Raw genomic sequence first — 16,395 nt, forward strand, 5'->3', positions numbered from 1 at the left:
AGGCTGGCCTCATACGTGCCCCTCCTGCACCCCCCCCCATCCCAAAGATTTCCCAAAGAGGATTTGCTGCAACTTCTGCTTCTCTGGTGATTCACAGGTCATGGTGGAGACCTGACTTAAAACACTGAGCCAACTGGCTTAATATTCATTATTATTATTATTATTATTATTATTATTATTATTACTATTCGCATTTATAGCCAACCTTTTTTTTCTCTCCAAGGAGCTCAAGGTGGCATACATGGTTCTCCCGTCCTCATTTAATCCCCACATCATCCCTGCAAGGTAGGTCAAGTTGAGAGGCAGCGACTGGCCCAAGGCCTCCCAGTGAGCTTCACTGGTGAGTGGGGATTTGAGGTTCTCTTCCGACACTCTAACCACTACACCACACCGGCCAGCACAAAGCTTATGCAAAGGTCAGGCTGCATCCAGATTTTTATCTGAGCATTTGTTTTCCTTTTTTTACTACAGCGAGCATTCACCCTGCATTTATTTTATTTGATCAAGCAATTTATGTACCACTTAACTGCAACAATCTCTAAGCGGTTTACAGAGAATAAAAATGAAAACTATAAAATCAGACTTCAATTAAAATGCCTGCTGGGAGAAAAGAAAGGTATTCCATAGGCGCTGGCAGTTCAGCAGGGAGGCGGCTCGTCTGACCTCAACTGGAAAGGAGGCCCCTAAGATTCTTCCTGATTTGCAAGCAGGGCATTTGCAGGTCTTGCCTTTAACCAGCTGTCCAACCCACACTTTTCAGCACATTTCCCTATCACCTTCTTAACCACAATGGTGAATTTGTAGCCCTAGGGCAACGGAGCACTTTAATTCACCTTTAATTGTTCAAACCTAAATTTCCCACTGAATCAGAGCAACTGCCAATGGGGTTTTCTGCAGACCAATGTTTGTTCCTGAGCAAGGGGGCAGGTCTTCGCTGCCTGAGGAATATAACATCCACCTGGGAACATCAACCAAGCCTGTTCGCAGTCCCCTGTCAAACAGTTCATCTGCTTTGAAGATCAGGGGACTAGGCAGACTGGAACTTGTTTCTGGTTGCGAATCCTCTCAGAAGGCCAAGAAGAGAGGACCTTCTCTTCTCCCTCTGTATATCTGTAACACACAAGCCGCCTGAGAGCCTGACTACAGCAAACCAGCTGGATTCGACTTGCCAGAACTGGCATTCTGAGTCTTGAGAGCATTTGGCACTTCTTCCTGTATGCACTTTCTTGCAAGCGTATCGTTGCTTCAGAAGGACTAGAAACTTGCTGCTTTGAGTTTTTGTGACTGAAAATGGAGATCCTCAGAAACCGGCCTCCAACACTTCTGCAGAATGACAGCATAGGTACAGCTTCCCAGAACCACCTTAGCCTTCCTTATCAGATGTTTTGGCTAACATTTAAACAGTCACTGCATCGCCCTCCCAACGCCCTCTCCGCCTCCTGCAGTCCTAGTCTCACCTGCTCTAGTCTCTTCTCTTTTTGGTACAGCATCTAACACACTGTTGGATCTGAATAGGAGCATAAGAAGCTGCTTTTTCCTTAATCAGACCATCGGGTTCATCTAACCAGTGGCCTCTCCGGACATCCTTTCTATTGTGCATTCATGGTTATTTGAGCTCATGGTGATACCAGGGCATTAATTTGCACATGACCCCACTTTCAATACCGCAAAAGTATTGGGCCTGCATTTCCAATCGGCGCACAACCCATAACTCCCCATGAAAACTTGCAGCTTTTTATATTACTGAATGATCTACGGCTGTTGTTTTCAATCACGCTTTGCTTCCACAATAGCACAAGAGTGCCTCCTCCAAACGACAAGAATGCGCTAACGCTGGAGAAGCACCACAGAACAAATATTAAAGCAGAACAATGTCTGTATGGTCCAGTATAAATCCGCCACTAATGGACTATGCATATTGCAGAGTACACAATAAAATAGATGGCTGGAGGGGTCCAAAGACACTCGGGTCAGCCCAGGCTGGCACCCTCCTCTGTAAGCTCCTGCTGTCTCTTGGCTGCCAGGGAGGTGAGGCATTGGACTCAAAATCTCTAATTCCATCTTGCTAAGCTGTAGTTGTCTCCTAGCAGAGCTTTTGCAAAAAGCTGACTACCAGCAAAGGGGAGAAGGGCCTTGCTGGCTTGTTCCAAAAACAATATGTTGGGACAGAGACCCTGGCCTGAGGCTGCTGCTGCCTCTGCACTGGCTGCCCCTGTATTCCCACAAGACCATCCATCACAGAGCCGTGCGCGGTGGGTGGCAACAAAGAGACGTTCCGAGCCAACATGCTGAGACCAGGAGCTCCTCTGCTTCCCGGACCGGAGGAGAGGCAGGCGAAAAGAGTTCAAGGCTGCAGCCTGAAAAGTCTCTTCCTGAGGAAGCTCCCAGCAAAGACTGCATTCCAGGCTGTCCTCACAAACTGTTAGCAAGGAAGGCATGGGGGTGAAGCTGGGTGAGAATTTGTACTCAAGGGTGTTCATGGGTGGGTGGGGGGGGGGGGAGGACAGTCTGATCCCATAGCCTGGTCCTGGTAAGAGCCAGGAAACCTTATATGTGCATCTGCACCAGTCCAAGAGGAAGGTCCTTGAGGACTTCCTGTGTAGCTCAGAGCTTTGTGGGCCCGATTGCTGTGTTTTTTCCTAGCCCATGGGCTGAATATGACCATGCAGGTATCTTTATCCAGGCCCCAGGACTCTTCCAGCCTCCATCTCACCTCATCATGCCCTGCTCTGAGCCCTCCTTGAGTGCTTTTTGCCATGGACGATGGAGAGGTGGGAGTTTATTGGGTGTAGAATGAATTTGTTTGTTTGTTACATTATTACAGTTGTAATCTCATAATGCAGAAATCTCTGGCTTTCACATAGATGGAACATGGCCTATCGTACAAAGCTCTGTCCACTTTCCCCTCTGGCCTTGCCCACTGCTGGTATGTGCCCCATCCCTCAGTAGGTGACCCATAAAGAAATGTGGCCATGGGGCTTAAAAATCCCGCCACTTCTGGTCTGTAGTTGTAACCCACCCTGGGATTTATATGAGGTGCAGGAGGACTTGGCCTCAAATATCTAGATGAAAGATGGCCACCTCCTTCCCTATAGACCCTCTCGGGTGTAGTCATCAGCAATGGGAGGGTGGCGCTCTTGGTAATTCCACTACAGGGTGGGGCCATTCATGCGGCAGCCCCTAAATTGTGGAACTCTCTCCTCACAGAGGTGGCCCGGACACCTTCGTCAGATAGCTTTTATAATATGCTGAAGACCCTTGTGAGAGAGATGTTCCTGTGACTGTCATTTGTTTTAAACTGTATTTAATACTGAATTTTAAAAAATTGGGACCTTAGGGTGAAGGGCAGGTAAGAAACCAAAATAATGAGAATCTTTAATAATGCTATCTTTCTGTGGGTTGTATCTGACTAAGTTCTTTTCAGAAGTCGGTGAACTTAAGTGAGTCATGTCTATTAACTTCAGTAGGTCTACTATGAGTAGCACTTGCATTGGATACAACCCTTTTTTCCTTTCTAACTATAAATGCACAAACACAACAGCACTCTCTCTTTCTCCCTCTCATACACAGTTACACACTTGCCCATCTTCAGCCTCACTTTTTAAGGATCTCAAGGAAGTATAAATGGTTCACTTTCTCATTTTTATCTTCACAAGAAATATCTGAGGTAGGCTAGTCTGAGAGAGCAAAGGGCTGAGGGGAGATATATATATATATTTGAACCAGTACCTCCTCAGTCCTAGACTTGCCGCTCTAACCACTACACCACCCGGCCTCTCCTAATGTCCTTTCCCTGCTAAATGAGGGCACAGTACGAGCACCTAAAAGGCCCCCGGGGAACAAAAGTGGGGTACAGAGCACCAAGGAAAAACCACCAGGGCGAAGTTGCCGGCAAGAGAATCTCACACTCGCCGCGCCATTCAGCTTGTCATCTTGACACGCTCCTCTGATTTAGCGTTGAACACAAGCAATTAAAACAGCCCTGCAGTTAAAACCATGGAGGCAAGAAGGGGGTGGGTGGGATTTTGGCTGGTGGAGAAAGAAATGAGGGGAATTTAGAATGGGGCACTTGTTCTCCCTGGAGGTAATCCTTCGGGTGAAATGAGTTCCCACAGACAACTCAAATGCGGGCTTGGCGGCGGGTGGGAAGGGGGAGAGGGGCCTGGAAATAACAGGGACCTCTCTCCTCATCCGACTGCAAATCGTGTCAAGTTTGTAGAAAACAAAGCGGCCTTCCTCCTCTTCCTCCTTCCAGGAGCTGGTTGAAGTATTTCAGTGCTCCCATTCAATTCTTAAACGCCTGTTAACTACCATGAAGCCACACGACAAATCTCTCTTTTGCTGTCTCCACCACAAAATCTTAAACTTTCAGGTTGGTTCTGGCTGCTTCCTGGCAACCAGTTAATTGACCAGTTCATCCTAATTTGTTTGAACAAAGTTTGAAAGGAGGTCAGAGACCATTCTGGCTTGATTTCATGGAGGTTGAATTGCATTGTTGTGTCAAGCAATTGTTATTCCCCGCTACACACATAGACACCTTGCAGTGAATTTACCTCTCACTTTCCTTATCATAAATATCAGGCTTTTTTGGGGGGGGGGCTGAGAGATGTTTGCTGCACAAGAGCACCAAACTCACTTTAACTGTGCAACCTGAATTTGAACGCAGCACCTTTAGACGTTTTTTTTAAAATTGCGCATTCATGATGTTTTGGGATCACAGTGATATTGAGGCAGTTATACGTGACCCTGTTTGCTGCTTCATTCCCCACTGGTGCAAGTCTTAAAATTTCCTGCCAAACTCTTGCTAACATTTCGCACCAGAAGCGTTCAGAGGGTTCTGTGTATTTCTTGTGCTACAGAGCAGGAGTGCCCCCCCCCCCGGACACAATAAGGGCGATAACGTTGAACGAGCATCACAAAATAACTAATCACTCAGAACAATGTATTGGCGTTCTCGTATGAATCTGCCACTGATGCACTATTATTGAACCAATAAATATACTTGGGGGGACCCAGCAGTCTGGAGAAGGCCCCTTGTAGCATTTTCTCAAAGGACGATGATTCCTAATCAAGTAATTCAGCTCCTGAAAAGCATATTCCTTTACTGTTCTTTTTTTTAAAAAAATCTGTTTATTTCATCAACACTTGGTGGCTGCAAAAAGCCTCTCACTCACTTTGGTTCCAAAACACATGGCACTTGCCCTCGTCAGCTGAAGGCAAATACAGCCTCCCGGGACTGTAATATGTTTCATGACCACAGAAGAGCAAACATCCCTTATTGCCTCTCCCCCGTCTTCCGGCCCCCCACCCCCGGCTGGCTCCCCACAATGCAAAGCTGGCATCACTCAGCGGAGGCCAGAGCAGTGGACAACAAAGATGTTCTGGAGCGATAAGGGGGTTGTTTCAGTTGGAGGCTGCGTGCAGATTTTCCCCTTACATGGGGAAGTGGCGGGGGGTGGGGGGGAGGAAGCCCAGCACAACATCCTGCTCCTTTCAGGCCCTTTAGCCAGTATTAGGGACAGGGCAAGTATGTCAACTTCAGTTTCTCCTTTTTCCCATTCTTAAATCCAGTTCTCCGCATGTACACGTCAGCATGCAAACTTACGAAAATTCATCAAGATTTTAGTGCGATGTTTTCTTCTAACACATAGCGCAACTCTGCCTAATTTTTTGCAAGCAATTTCCCCCAATATAACGTGGGCTTTTTGTACATTATTTTCAGCAACAAACGCATTTTACACATTCCTCACCATAGCATGTTTGTGGACATCACTTTTGGCTGCAGAAATGCATTGCAAAATTCAGAGAAGTAGGGCTCTCGACGGATGGCTGTGTTTTGGTTCGTGAATTGTTTGGGGAACTGTGAACTTGGTAGGTTCGTCTGGACTGTGAAATGAACCAATTTTCTCCCCCTCTCCGCCCCCGTTCCCTAGCCAAGATGCCCGGCAGTTAAATAGATGTTCAGAATGTTAAAAAGTTACGGATAGCCTGCCGGTCCCTCACCCAGCCCCGCCGTCAATCCTCCCCAGCTAAAAAGGAAGCGCAAAGCTCAATGTCCTTGCAAAAGAAAAACGCTTGCTATGCTGGGCAAACCAATAAATCCTCCCTAATGGTTAATTAAGAGATTTGACGCAGGAAAACAAGCGAGCTGGAGGGGGAGGCAATTGTTTTAAAGCAGCAGGTCAAACGCACACAGGCAGACCTTATTCTCCACTGGTTTAAAATACCAGGGTAGAAAGAGAGGGACAGAGGGCGATGTGGAGGGGGGGCAGGGGCAGGAATGTGCCAAGCAAAGGAAGAGTCCCAGCTGTGATCTGTCTTTTTTGGAAGAGCCCGGCTGGGACAAGGTTGTGGGTTCCCAAAGTGTGTCCCCATTCCCAGCGCCTCCAGCCTTTTGAACCCCTGTGCAAGCCCTTCCTCTGCCAAGCCGCCATTGGGCAGCTGCTTTGAGTTAAGGTCCCTCCAAACTGGTTTTGTGTGGGTAGGTGCGTTCTGCAACACGCCACTGATAGCGTAACAGTGCATTAGTAGTGGGTTGATAGAGGGCTGCCTGCAGATCATTCTGCTTTATGAGTAGTTCGTAGAATCCTAGAGTTGGAAGGGACCCCAAGGGGCAACCCCTGCAACGCAGGAATTACAGGTAAAAAATCCCTGACAGATGGCCAACCAATTTCTCTTCAAAAACCTCTTATGAAGGAGAGCCCACCACCTTCCCACATAGTCCATTCCACTGCTGAACAGCTCTAACCGTAAGAAAGTGATTCCTATGTTTAGTCAGAATCTCCTTTCTCATAATATGAATCCAGTGGTTTGGGTTGTACCTTCTGGAGCAGCAGAAAACAAGCTTGCTCCGCCTTCCATGGGACAGCCCTTTAGATGGTTGAAGATGGCTCTCATATCAAGCATTCTGAAATGCTTGATAATAATAATATTTTATTATTATTTATTGTGGGAAGCTGAATGTGCATAGATTAAATGCGTGCATGTTGCAAGTTACAAGTAGTAGTTGTAGTTATAGTAGTAGTAGTAACAACAACAACAATAAATGTGTGCAAAAATACATTAGGGAACATTTGCAACAATATACGTATTAGGGGAAATTGCATATGGGGGGGGGGAAATGTGTACATTAGAAGAAATGCATACTGAAACACTGGTGAATTTTCATGAGGATTAAAAAACAAATGTATGTGTAATGGGAATTATGGTTGCTTCTGCATAAGTAGCCATTGCTCCAGACAGCGTTGTCCGGCTAACCCTTCCCTGGCTGCACAGCCCTTACTCCATGGCTGTGTCAGTCGCTGGCAGAATCCGTCAGTGGGCGTTTCCTGAACTTCTTCCAACATAAAAGCTCCTTGACCCCAAGTCTCCGCCTGGCTTCTCTGCGCGGAAGCTTTCTGCGCAGAGTGGGCGTGCCTAGTGGAGGTCCTGCGCTCTCCCCGCTGGTCTCGGTGGAAGAGTCTCGGACCCCTTCCTCCGAAGCCCTCTCAGGCTTCCTGGTGTGGCTCTGATTTCCTTCCCCAGAGGAAGTGCTCTCTCTCTCTCTCTCCCTCTACTGGGTCCTTCCCCTGCATCGCTGGGGAGCCTTACCTCCACCCTTGGCTCCGATGGCAGTTCCCTGACAGTATGTATGTATATTTGCAAACCGACGTGGAAATGTGAAAACCTGAAATTAAGAGTGGAAAAATAAGAAACTGAAAGTGATCGGCTTGTTTATCCCTCCCTGCAACCAAGGATGGCTGATTTTGTCCTCGTGTGCACTTGGGACGCTCCTCTTTGGCCCCAGGCACAGGTCTCCTCTCTATTTACCTTGCAAGTGGTAGCTTTCGGGAATGGCGCTAGACAGCAAACACTGGCCACTGAGCTGCTGCTTACAGGAAGAACTGCATGAAGTGAGGTGGGGGAGAGGGGATGTGCGTACAGCAGGGCTGACTCTACCTCCTTCAGCAAAAGAGAGTGGTGAGCTACCAACTAGGCCCGGTGGGGGGTTGTTCTCTTCTGATGCCCAGGCATTGCCAAATCCCTCCTGCCCAATAAAGAGCTTCAGTCTTGAGAAACCCTCCTTCGTTTCCACTGCAACCAAAGCCAACCAAACATTGCCATTTCTACCTCAACGGTCCGCAAGCGAACTTGAAGGTATGCAAGACCCATCTCTCCGCTCGACCCCTGGCAGACAGATTACGATAACACTCTGCAAGGCTGGGGTGGTGGAGGAGACATTTATATTGCATAGATGGGGCAAGGATGGGGAGGGGGAAGATGTTAACCAATCGCAGGCAGGCGGATTCTAAAGCCTTAGAGGCATCTTGCCCCTTTGCACCCAGCCAGCTCCAAAACTTTTGCAAGAGTGCCTGGAACGCCCCCGAATTGTACAATGTTTGGTCTGACTTGATCCTTTCCCCCAGTATGATCTCCCCTCTCTCCTGCAGGCCTGGCTCACTCTCCTCTAGCAGGAGAGGGCTGCATGAGGGTGGAAGGGAGAAGGAGGGAGTGGAGCTGGCGAAAGGGACAGAACGTGCCCCTAGCGGACCACCTCATGTTAAAAATCTACTTGGGTGAGGGGATGAGGCAAGCCACAGACGAAAGAAAAGAAAGGGAAAGAGCCCCAGTTAAAGATTGATGGGAAGTGCTACTAGCTACGTGGGGCCTTTCGACATCGCCACCGCCGCTCTCACTCCAGCCCCAGTTTTAATTCCCGCCCGGGTTAGAGAAACAAGCAAACGTGTTCCACATTGGCCCAGACCTAGAGGCCCTTCCGCCTGGCCAAAAGAGATAAAAAGATTCCCAATGCTAAGATTCCTGGGCAGCCCTCCAAGGCAGCGGAGGCCAGAGGCGGGTGAAGGAGGGAGCCAGCCAAAGCGGCCACAACTGGGAGAGACGGTTTCACCATGGAACAAGGGCAGGGGTTTTCCCAGAAGGGATTCTGGAAGAGAGAGATTGTACAGTGGAGCAGCAGGGGGACTTTCACGTGCATGGCTTAAATCAGCCTTGCATTTGACAACTTGTCCCTGGTAGCCATGGGCGACCGGAAATCCCACATAGGCGAGTGACTGAGCTGACGGAGAAGGGATGGATCCGTTCCATCAGTGGAGGGAGGTTTGCTTGTTATGCTTTTACAGGAGGGGAAAACTGATCATGAAGTGGCACAGTCCACTTCTGCCATCTCAGGACTCTGCTGCCTTATGCTATGTGTGTAAAATCAGGACTTGGTAAGAGAATACAGGAAGATATGTGAAGTTATTTGTCCAACATGTTCAGTATTGTTTCCTCTGCATGGCAGCAGCTCTCAAAGAGTCTCACACAAAGGAGACTCCTTTCTGTCACCTGCCATCTCAGGGGTGGGGAACCATTTTCAATTGGGGGGCCGCACTCCCTTCTGGACAGCTGTCTGAGGGCCACATGCCAGAGGCAAAAGTGAGTGGACCATCAAAGATATATTCTACCTTTGTACTGTAAGCTACATTTTCCACACACTCTCTCTATTTTTTTTAATGCATTTGTACGTGATATACCACCCTCTGCACAAGTCACAGGGCAGTTTATAACTGAAGCATGCAGATAAAAATCTGAAAGAATAATGCGACCCTTTAAAAACACAAACAACAAATCAAGGAAAGCCAGTTAATCTGTCCTCCACTGAAACAAGCAAGAGGCATTATCAGAGTTCAAGTTACACATTCCAGCCAGGGAAAATCACTCAGGGTGCAAAGCAGGGCCAGCAAAGGATTGCGGCCAGCAGAGGGTTCCAAGGTCCATACAAAGAGGCTCAAAGGGCCGCATCATCCAGGCAAAAACGTTAGTCACAATCAGTGGTGTTTCCACTGAGCTGCAGTTCAGTTTCTGTCAAATGCTCACTGTCTGTAACTATGTAACTCTTTAAGTAACATATATTCATTTCAATGTAAAGGAAGCATCAAAACAATGTAAAAAAAACCAAACACCTCATCAATTGTGCAGTGTTTGTGGATTTAGAAGCAACAATGATGTGGAAAAATACCAATCAAATTCATTTGACTGGTTTTCATTCGCAACCACAAACAAACATGCAAACTCCTGCAATTCCCACTTCCTTTTCCATTGGAACTCTCTGGTATTATTATTTATTACTATCTGGTATTACTATTTATTTGTCGCATTTATACCCCACCTTTTTCTCTAAGGGGCTCAAGGCAGGGTATATGTTTCTCTTCCTCCTCCTCCTTCCCCTTGAATCACCACAGCAAACCTGTGAGGTGGCTTAGGCTGAGAGGTAGTGACAGGTCCAAGTTCACCCAGTGAGCTTCAGAGCCAAGTGGGGATTTGAACCCTGGTCTCCCAGGTCTTAGTCCATTCCTGTTTGAGGATTTAATGCCTGTTTTTATAAAATGCAGTATGGCTACCAATGGGGACAAAATATGCAAGAGGAGGACTGGCCACAGACCACAGGCTCGGCCTACAAATAAAGCAGTTTCCCTCCACCCCACCTTACACCTCTGAATAAATTGCCTCCACTTCTGATTTGTCACACCCTCCACCCCAATCATCCGTACGGGAGTTGGGTCGAATGTTCTCTTCCTCACTGGTGCAAGGGCTTGGTCTCAAAATAGCTCCTCATTCTCCCATCCCTGATGTAGCTACTAACTGGGGACATTGAGCCCAACCAGAAGCAAAGGGCAAACAGTCGCTTCCCCCTACCCCCCCCCCCCCAGAGGTCCAAGTACCACTTGGAAGCGATCAGTTAAATAGCCGGGGTGGGGAGGGAACAGATGCAAAGCTGCTTTCTGAGCGGTGGGGGGGAAAGGATGGCGGCAGGTCTGGAAGATGTCACTTTTTGCAGGGGCAGAGGGACAAAAAACAGCTGCGCGCAGATGGCGAGAGAGGCTATAAAACACTTGGCACAGGGCTACCTCTGCTGAAAGTGATATAGTGGGTTGTTGTTGTTTTGTAATGGCTAAAGAATAAAAACAAAACGGGACACACAGCAAGAGCTGCTACTGCACAGCTGGGAATCCCACCCCACACAAATTCCACGCAGAGGGAGCCCAGATTTGCAGCTCTGAAATTCTAACAGTCTTTAAAAGCACAAGTGACCTGCTTGCACAATGTAATCCATTTTGCAACTGCTGGGGGCCCCTCCAGACTGCTGGGGTTTGGGGGTAGGCATACTCTGCAACATGGCACTGATGCAATAACAGCAGTGGGCTTATATCGGACTGTCCAAACATCGTTCCATTGTTAGTGGATCGGTGATACTTTTTCAACTTTACAGAGTTCTTGTGGCATTCTTACTCTATAGTATGACAAAAGCAGGGCAGAAACTAATAAACCCTGGAATATTTGTGACATAAAAAGTTATAGGATGTCAGAAAGAAACCACAGGACATTCATTGGTTAGAAATGAAGCAGTCTGTCTGCCCCAAGACATTTGCAGCAACAAACAATGCTGAAAGCGGAATAGTGTATAACCACCCTGGTACCATCGTGAGAACAAATATGCACAATAAAAGGGACATCTACTATAACTCACTATAATAATCTCAATAATAAAAAAGGGACATCTGAAGGGGCCTTGGATGTTTTCAAATTTCTTAATGTTTGGGGCTGGAAGGCAAAGGACGGGAGATCTGGCCCACAGCAGTGAAAGATGGGAGAATTATGTGGTCTATAGAAGCTTATTTCCAGTCCCACTTTTGCTACTCTAAAAAGCCCTGGAAAAAGGCATGGCTTCCAAACAACATCCTTTGCAGTCATAAGGCCTAGAAACTATTTTCTTTTTCTTTTTCTTTAGAACGAAGGCGGAGATTTTCAGGATTCCACACAATTAAATCCAACGTTTGCATACTGTGCGACTGTGCACATTTGAAGTGCACAATACCTGGAAACTTGCGTACGGTTTCTGCGAAGATAGATGGTAGTACTGCCTTAACGAGCTTAGGTCTGAGCAGAGCAGGTTTAAACACATTTTGCCCCAGAAACCCAGCAGTCTTGACCTTCGGGGGGGGGGGGAACCTAATTGCTGGAGACGCAACTGTCCCGAGTTCATCCACGCTGGAAGTTAAAAGCACCAAGCAGAGGGATTACTAACTGCTCTGTGGAAGATTTTGCAACCACATCAAAAGGGTCTGAACGCCTCCTCTGGCACTGAGGGGGGTCTGCTTCCTCCTTAGTGGCGCCTAGCCAAGCTGAGAGAAATATCCACTGGAGCCACTCTAATCATGGGCCCCTCCAGACTGGTGCCCTATTGAGGGTGTGTTCTGCAGCATATTTTTGACACGATACTTGAGCATTAGTGGCAGATTTATTCTTGTTTCATGATGCTTCCCTGATGTTCCCATGTGTCAGCAGCGGATGTCAACTCACACAGCATCTGTGAAGTTAACAATTTGTTCGAAGAATCAAGAAAGCTCAGGAGGCCTAGTGAGCACAGCATCTCGTCCTGTTAGATCTTGCCCCACTGAGGCAGTTGAGGGGACTGAAGGTCCCCACGTTCCCACACTTCTCTAAGTCTCCTCCTTCTCTGAGTCCTTCCCAAGCAATCTGAGACTTCGCTGCCTTGCTTGCCTTTGCTCTGCCCTCTTCATACCTCTTCTGGTTCTGGGAGACCAGGGGGAAGGGGAGGTGGTCACAGCAGGAGAGGCAGACCCTCTGGCTTCATCTCTGCTTCTTGGCCTCTCTGCTTCTGCCTCTGATTCTGGGCTGCTCTCTGCCACAGACTCTCCCTCCTCATTAAACCCTGCTACCTCTACAGCTTCCAACACCTCCTCCTCCCAGTCTGCTCCCTTCTCCCTCTGACCACCCATCCTCATCCCACCACCAATCTCCTGGCTCTGAGTCTTCTTCCCTCGGGGGTTCCCCAGCTGGTGCCTCCCACCACTCCTCTGCATGCATCGTCATCCAGTAATGACACATTACTGCCGTCTAGAAGGGATGTAGCACCACAAAAGCGGGACAAAAAAAGGAACCAGAACATTTGTGTATAAAAAGTTTCAGCAGGACATTACAGAATATGCACTGATTGGGAATGAAGCAGTGTAACCAGCCCAAAGAATTTGCAGGTACAAACCATGGAAAGTGGGATCACGTGTGACCGCCATAATAGCATCGTGAGCACAAATTGTCACGAATGCACAATGGAACAGACATCTGGAAAGGCCCTGCCTCACAGCAGGAGCTGCAAATAGGTTCTCCAGCTTGCAAATGTGTCCATGGGCTCCAAAAAGGGTGGGTTACCCTACGATGCTTCCTGCAAGGCCAACTAACCATGCACACTGAAAGTGCACCAGAGGGAAGGGGCTATTGCTGAGTGGTAGGGCATCAGCGATGCCATGCAGAAGGTCCCGGGTTCAATCCTGAGCATCTCCAAATAGGGTTGAGAGACACTCCCTGTCTGAAAACCTGGGAGAGCTGCTGCCAGTCAGATTAGACAATACTGAACTCAATGGACCTATGAGGTGACTCAGTATAAGGCAGCCTCCTACCTTCTGCCCAGGGATGCTCTGCCAGCATGATGCTACAGTGCAATAATCATTTTGGCTTGACACATTCAAAAGCAGAGTCAGTCACTGCAAATATGCCTGCTCTTTGCAGTATGGTGAGTGCCGTTTGAGGTCTACCACCTTAAGTGGCTCCCTTGGCTCTCTATATGGTAGAGACAGCTCTGGGGTACCTTTGGGCTGAAAGAACAGGAGACTCTTTAATTTTAAAAAGCCAGGTTGTCTCTTTCTAAAGCAGAAGAGGAATTCACAGGAGCACCCTCCTGCAAAAACAAACACTGTGCTGGTTTTCCTTCGGGAAGTGGATCCAGGGCTCTTTCAGCTCAACACTGCCCTCTTCAGGGAAGAAGGGAGAGGAGAAGATCCAGGACACACCTGACTGTACGCAAAGGATGTTTTCGATAGCTTTAGAGATGTCTTTAATGACAGCCATGGGTGTAAGAAAATTTTGCTTCAGTTCACATTCAAAGGCAAACCTACCAAATCTGCATTCAAAATAATGGGCAAAGCGAAACACAGCCCTCCTCTGAAATGTGTGCTTCTTTGAATTTTGCAATGCAGCTCTTCAGCCAAGCAACGCATACAAAAAAAATTGCACAGAGTGGCTAAAGTGTGCGTTAAATACAAACATTAGTAAAAATAGCATGTAAAAAAAAGGCATCATATTAGAGGAAATTGGTTTGCAAAAATATATGGATTAGGCAAAAGTGCATATAAAAATACGTACGTGCTGATGCATTTTTATGCAAACTGATGTGGAAATGTGGGGGACAGAATTTAAGATGGGGGAAATGAGAAACTGAAAGTGACAGGTCAATCCATCCCAAGTTACAGCACACACAAAGCTTAATTGCCCTTCTCCCATCCAACGTAATCCACAGTGGTCACTTCCCAACAGCCTCTTTCATCCTATTTTTTCCACACAAAGTTTGTGGGAAGGTTAAATGATGTCGGCTATTTACTGTGCATATGCTTCCAAGAAGGGTTACCCCACACCTTCCGGCACATCTTCCCATCCACTTCTGACGGACTGACTGTTGTCTATGCTGGCTGAGGGTGACGAGAGCCGGAGTCCAAGAACATCTGGGTGGCCAAAGGTTCTCCATCTCTGGCCTAGCAGGTAGCCTCTCATAGCATCCTAATGGAGAGGTTCAGCCACCCTTGTGTACATAACATACGATGAAAGCACATGGCTTCCCCCAAAGAACCCTGGGATCTGTAGGTTGTTAGGATGCTGGGAACTGTAGCTCTCTGGGGGTGAGCTATAGTTCCCAGGATTCCTTGGAGGTCAGGGTGTGTGTTAAATGTAGGGTGTGTATGCTCACCAAGTCAGCTTCAGGGGGTGCTGTTTCCTCCTGCAAATGTATATCCCTCTGTCCCTCCCACCCATTTTATAACACACCTTCTGTGACTTGCTGAAGAAAGCCTGCTTGATCTCCTCCAGGGTGGCATCCTGCTTGATCCCTAGCAGGTCATAGTAGCTGCTGTTCCTGGCTGGCGACCTACAAGGAGGAGGAATTGGTTATGCTGACGTCATCGCCCATGTCTCCTCCCCACCCATAAATCTCTCAGTGTTGACATTTGTTTATTCATCACATTCATGTACTTCCTTTCATCCAAGCTCAAGGCGGCATGCATAGTTCTCCTCCTCCCCTTTTCATCCTCACAACAACCCTGTGAGGCAGGTTAGGCTGAGAGACAGTGACTGCCGAATGGGGACTTGGATCCTAGTCTCCCAGGTCTTAGTCCCACCGCTACACCACATTGGCTCTGACATGTGCCACCAAGCACTAGTGTGGCCATTTTAAGTCTTTACCATTCCTAGAAAGAAAGGAGAGGATTGGAGTATCTGCGTATCTCTCGTTGGAAACAGAATGTATGATCTATTGCTGTAGCAGAGGGAAAAAAATAACAAAGAGATTACATGCATCAAATGATATGAATGATGCAAATTATTTTGTTGACGTACGGCATCCTTTTATGAAACACTTTGCTGATAATCCTGAAGAATGGCAACTACCAAAATCACAGAATGGATTTTGACAAACAACCAAATTGATGAGTTCGGGGGGTGGGGGGGAGTTGGGATTTTGGTTTTGTATTCTTTTCTTTCTTTTTTTGGTCATTGTTATGTATTGGAAATAAATAAAACAATATTTTAATAAAATAAAGAAAATTATGAGGCTAAATGTGCTGGTACCTTTTAAGTGATTCTGTGAAATGAAAGGGAATGTGGCTACCTTGGATACTTTTTCTGGTACCTAGGAATGCTCCTTGTTGCTGATGGACAGCAACATCATAGGTGTGTGTGAGAGAGAGAGAGAGAAAGAGAGACAGAGACAGAGATGCTATTGTGTTGTGTCAGTGGCGCTCTCTTAAAATTTGAAGTCTGGTCCAAAAAGGTTGACAACTCGTGGTCCACACATGCTCACACTCCCTTTCCTGTCCTCCATCCAAGCAAGCAAAAGGCATTTTTAGAGTTCAAGGGCACATTTCATCCCAGGCAAGAAACACTGAAAAAAGTTGCTAGGCTTGGGTGTGGCTTGGAAAGGGGTGGCGGTGGCCTAGGGCAGGATTCCTCAACCTTGGCCCTCCAGATGTTTTTGGCCTACAACTCCCATGATCCCTAGCTAGCAGGACCAGTGGTCAGGGATGATGGGAATTGTAGTCTCAAAACTTCTGGAGGGCTGAGGTTGAGGAAGCAGAGAGTCTTGGGGGCCAGAGAGGCTTTGAGGGGTGCGTTTGACTTCCAAGCATGAGGTTCCTGATCTACACAGAATAGCAACAGCTCTCCAGTGTTACAGAGAGGAGTTTTTCTCCTACCTGGAGATGAGAGGATTGAACCTGGGAGACTTCTGCATGCAGTGCAGACACTCTCCCACTGAGCTGTGGTTTTTACTAAACAACAACACAGGACATTAGT

General features: G+C 47.5%; 1 protein-coding gene across 1 annotated transcript in view; it reads right to left on the bottom strand.

Moving 5' to 3' along the window:
* DNAJC4 (DnaJ heat shock protein family (Hsp40) member C4) overlaps nt 1-16,395 on the bottom strand; it is a 41,400-nt gene that overhangs the window by 11,927 nt on the left and 13,078 nt on the right. Inside the window, 1 exon segment of the mRNA XM_079958365.1 lies at nt 14,875-14,974. Coding sequence (XP_079814491.1) covers nt 14,875-14,974 — 100 coding nt within the window.

The sequence above is a fragment of the Podarcis cretensis genome (assembly GCF_951804945.1).
Source record: "Podarcis cretensis genome assembly, chromosome: 16".
In the NCBI taxonomy this organism is placed as follows: domain Eukaryota; kingdom Metazoa; phylum Chordata; class Lepidosauria; order Squamata; family Lacertidae; genus Podarcis; species Podarcis cretensis.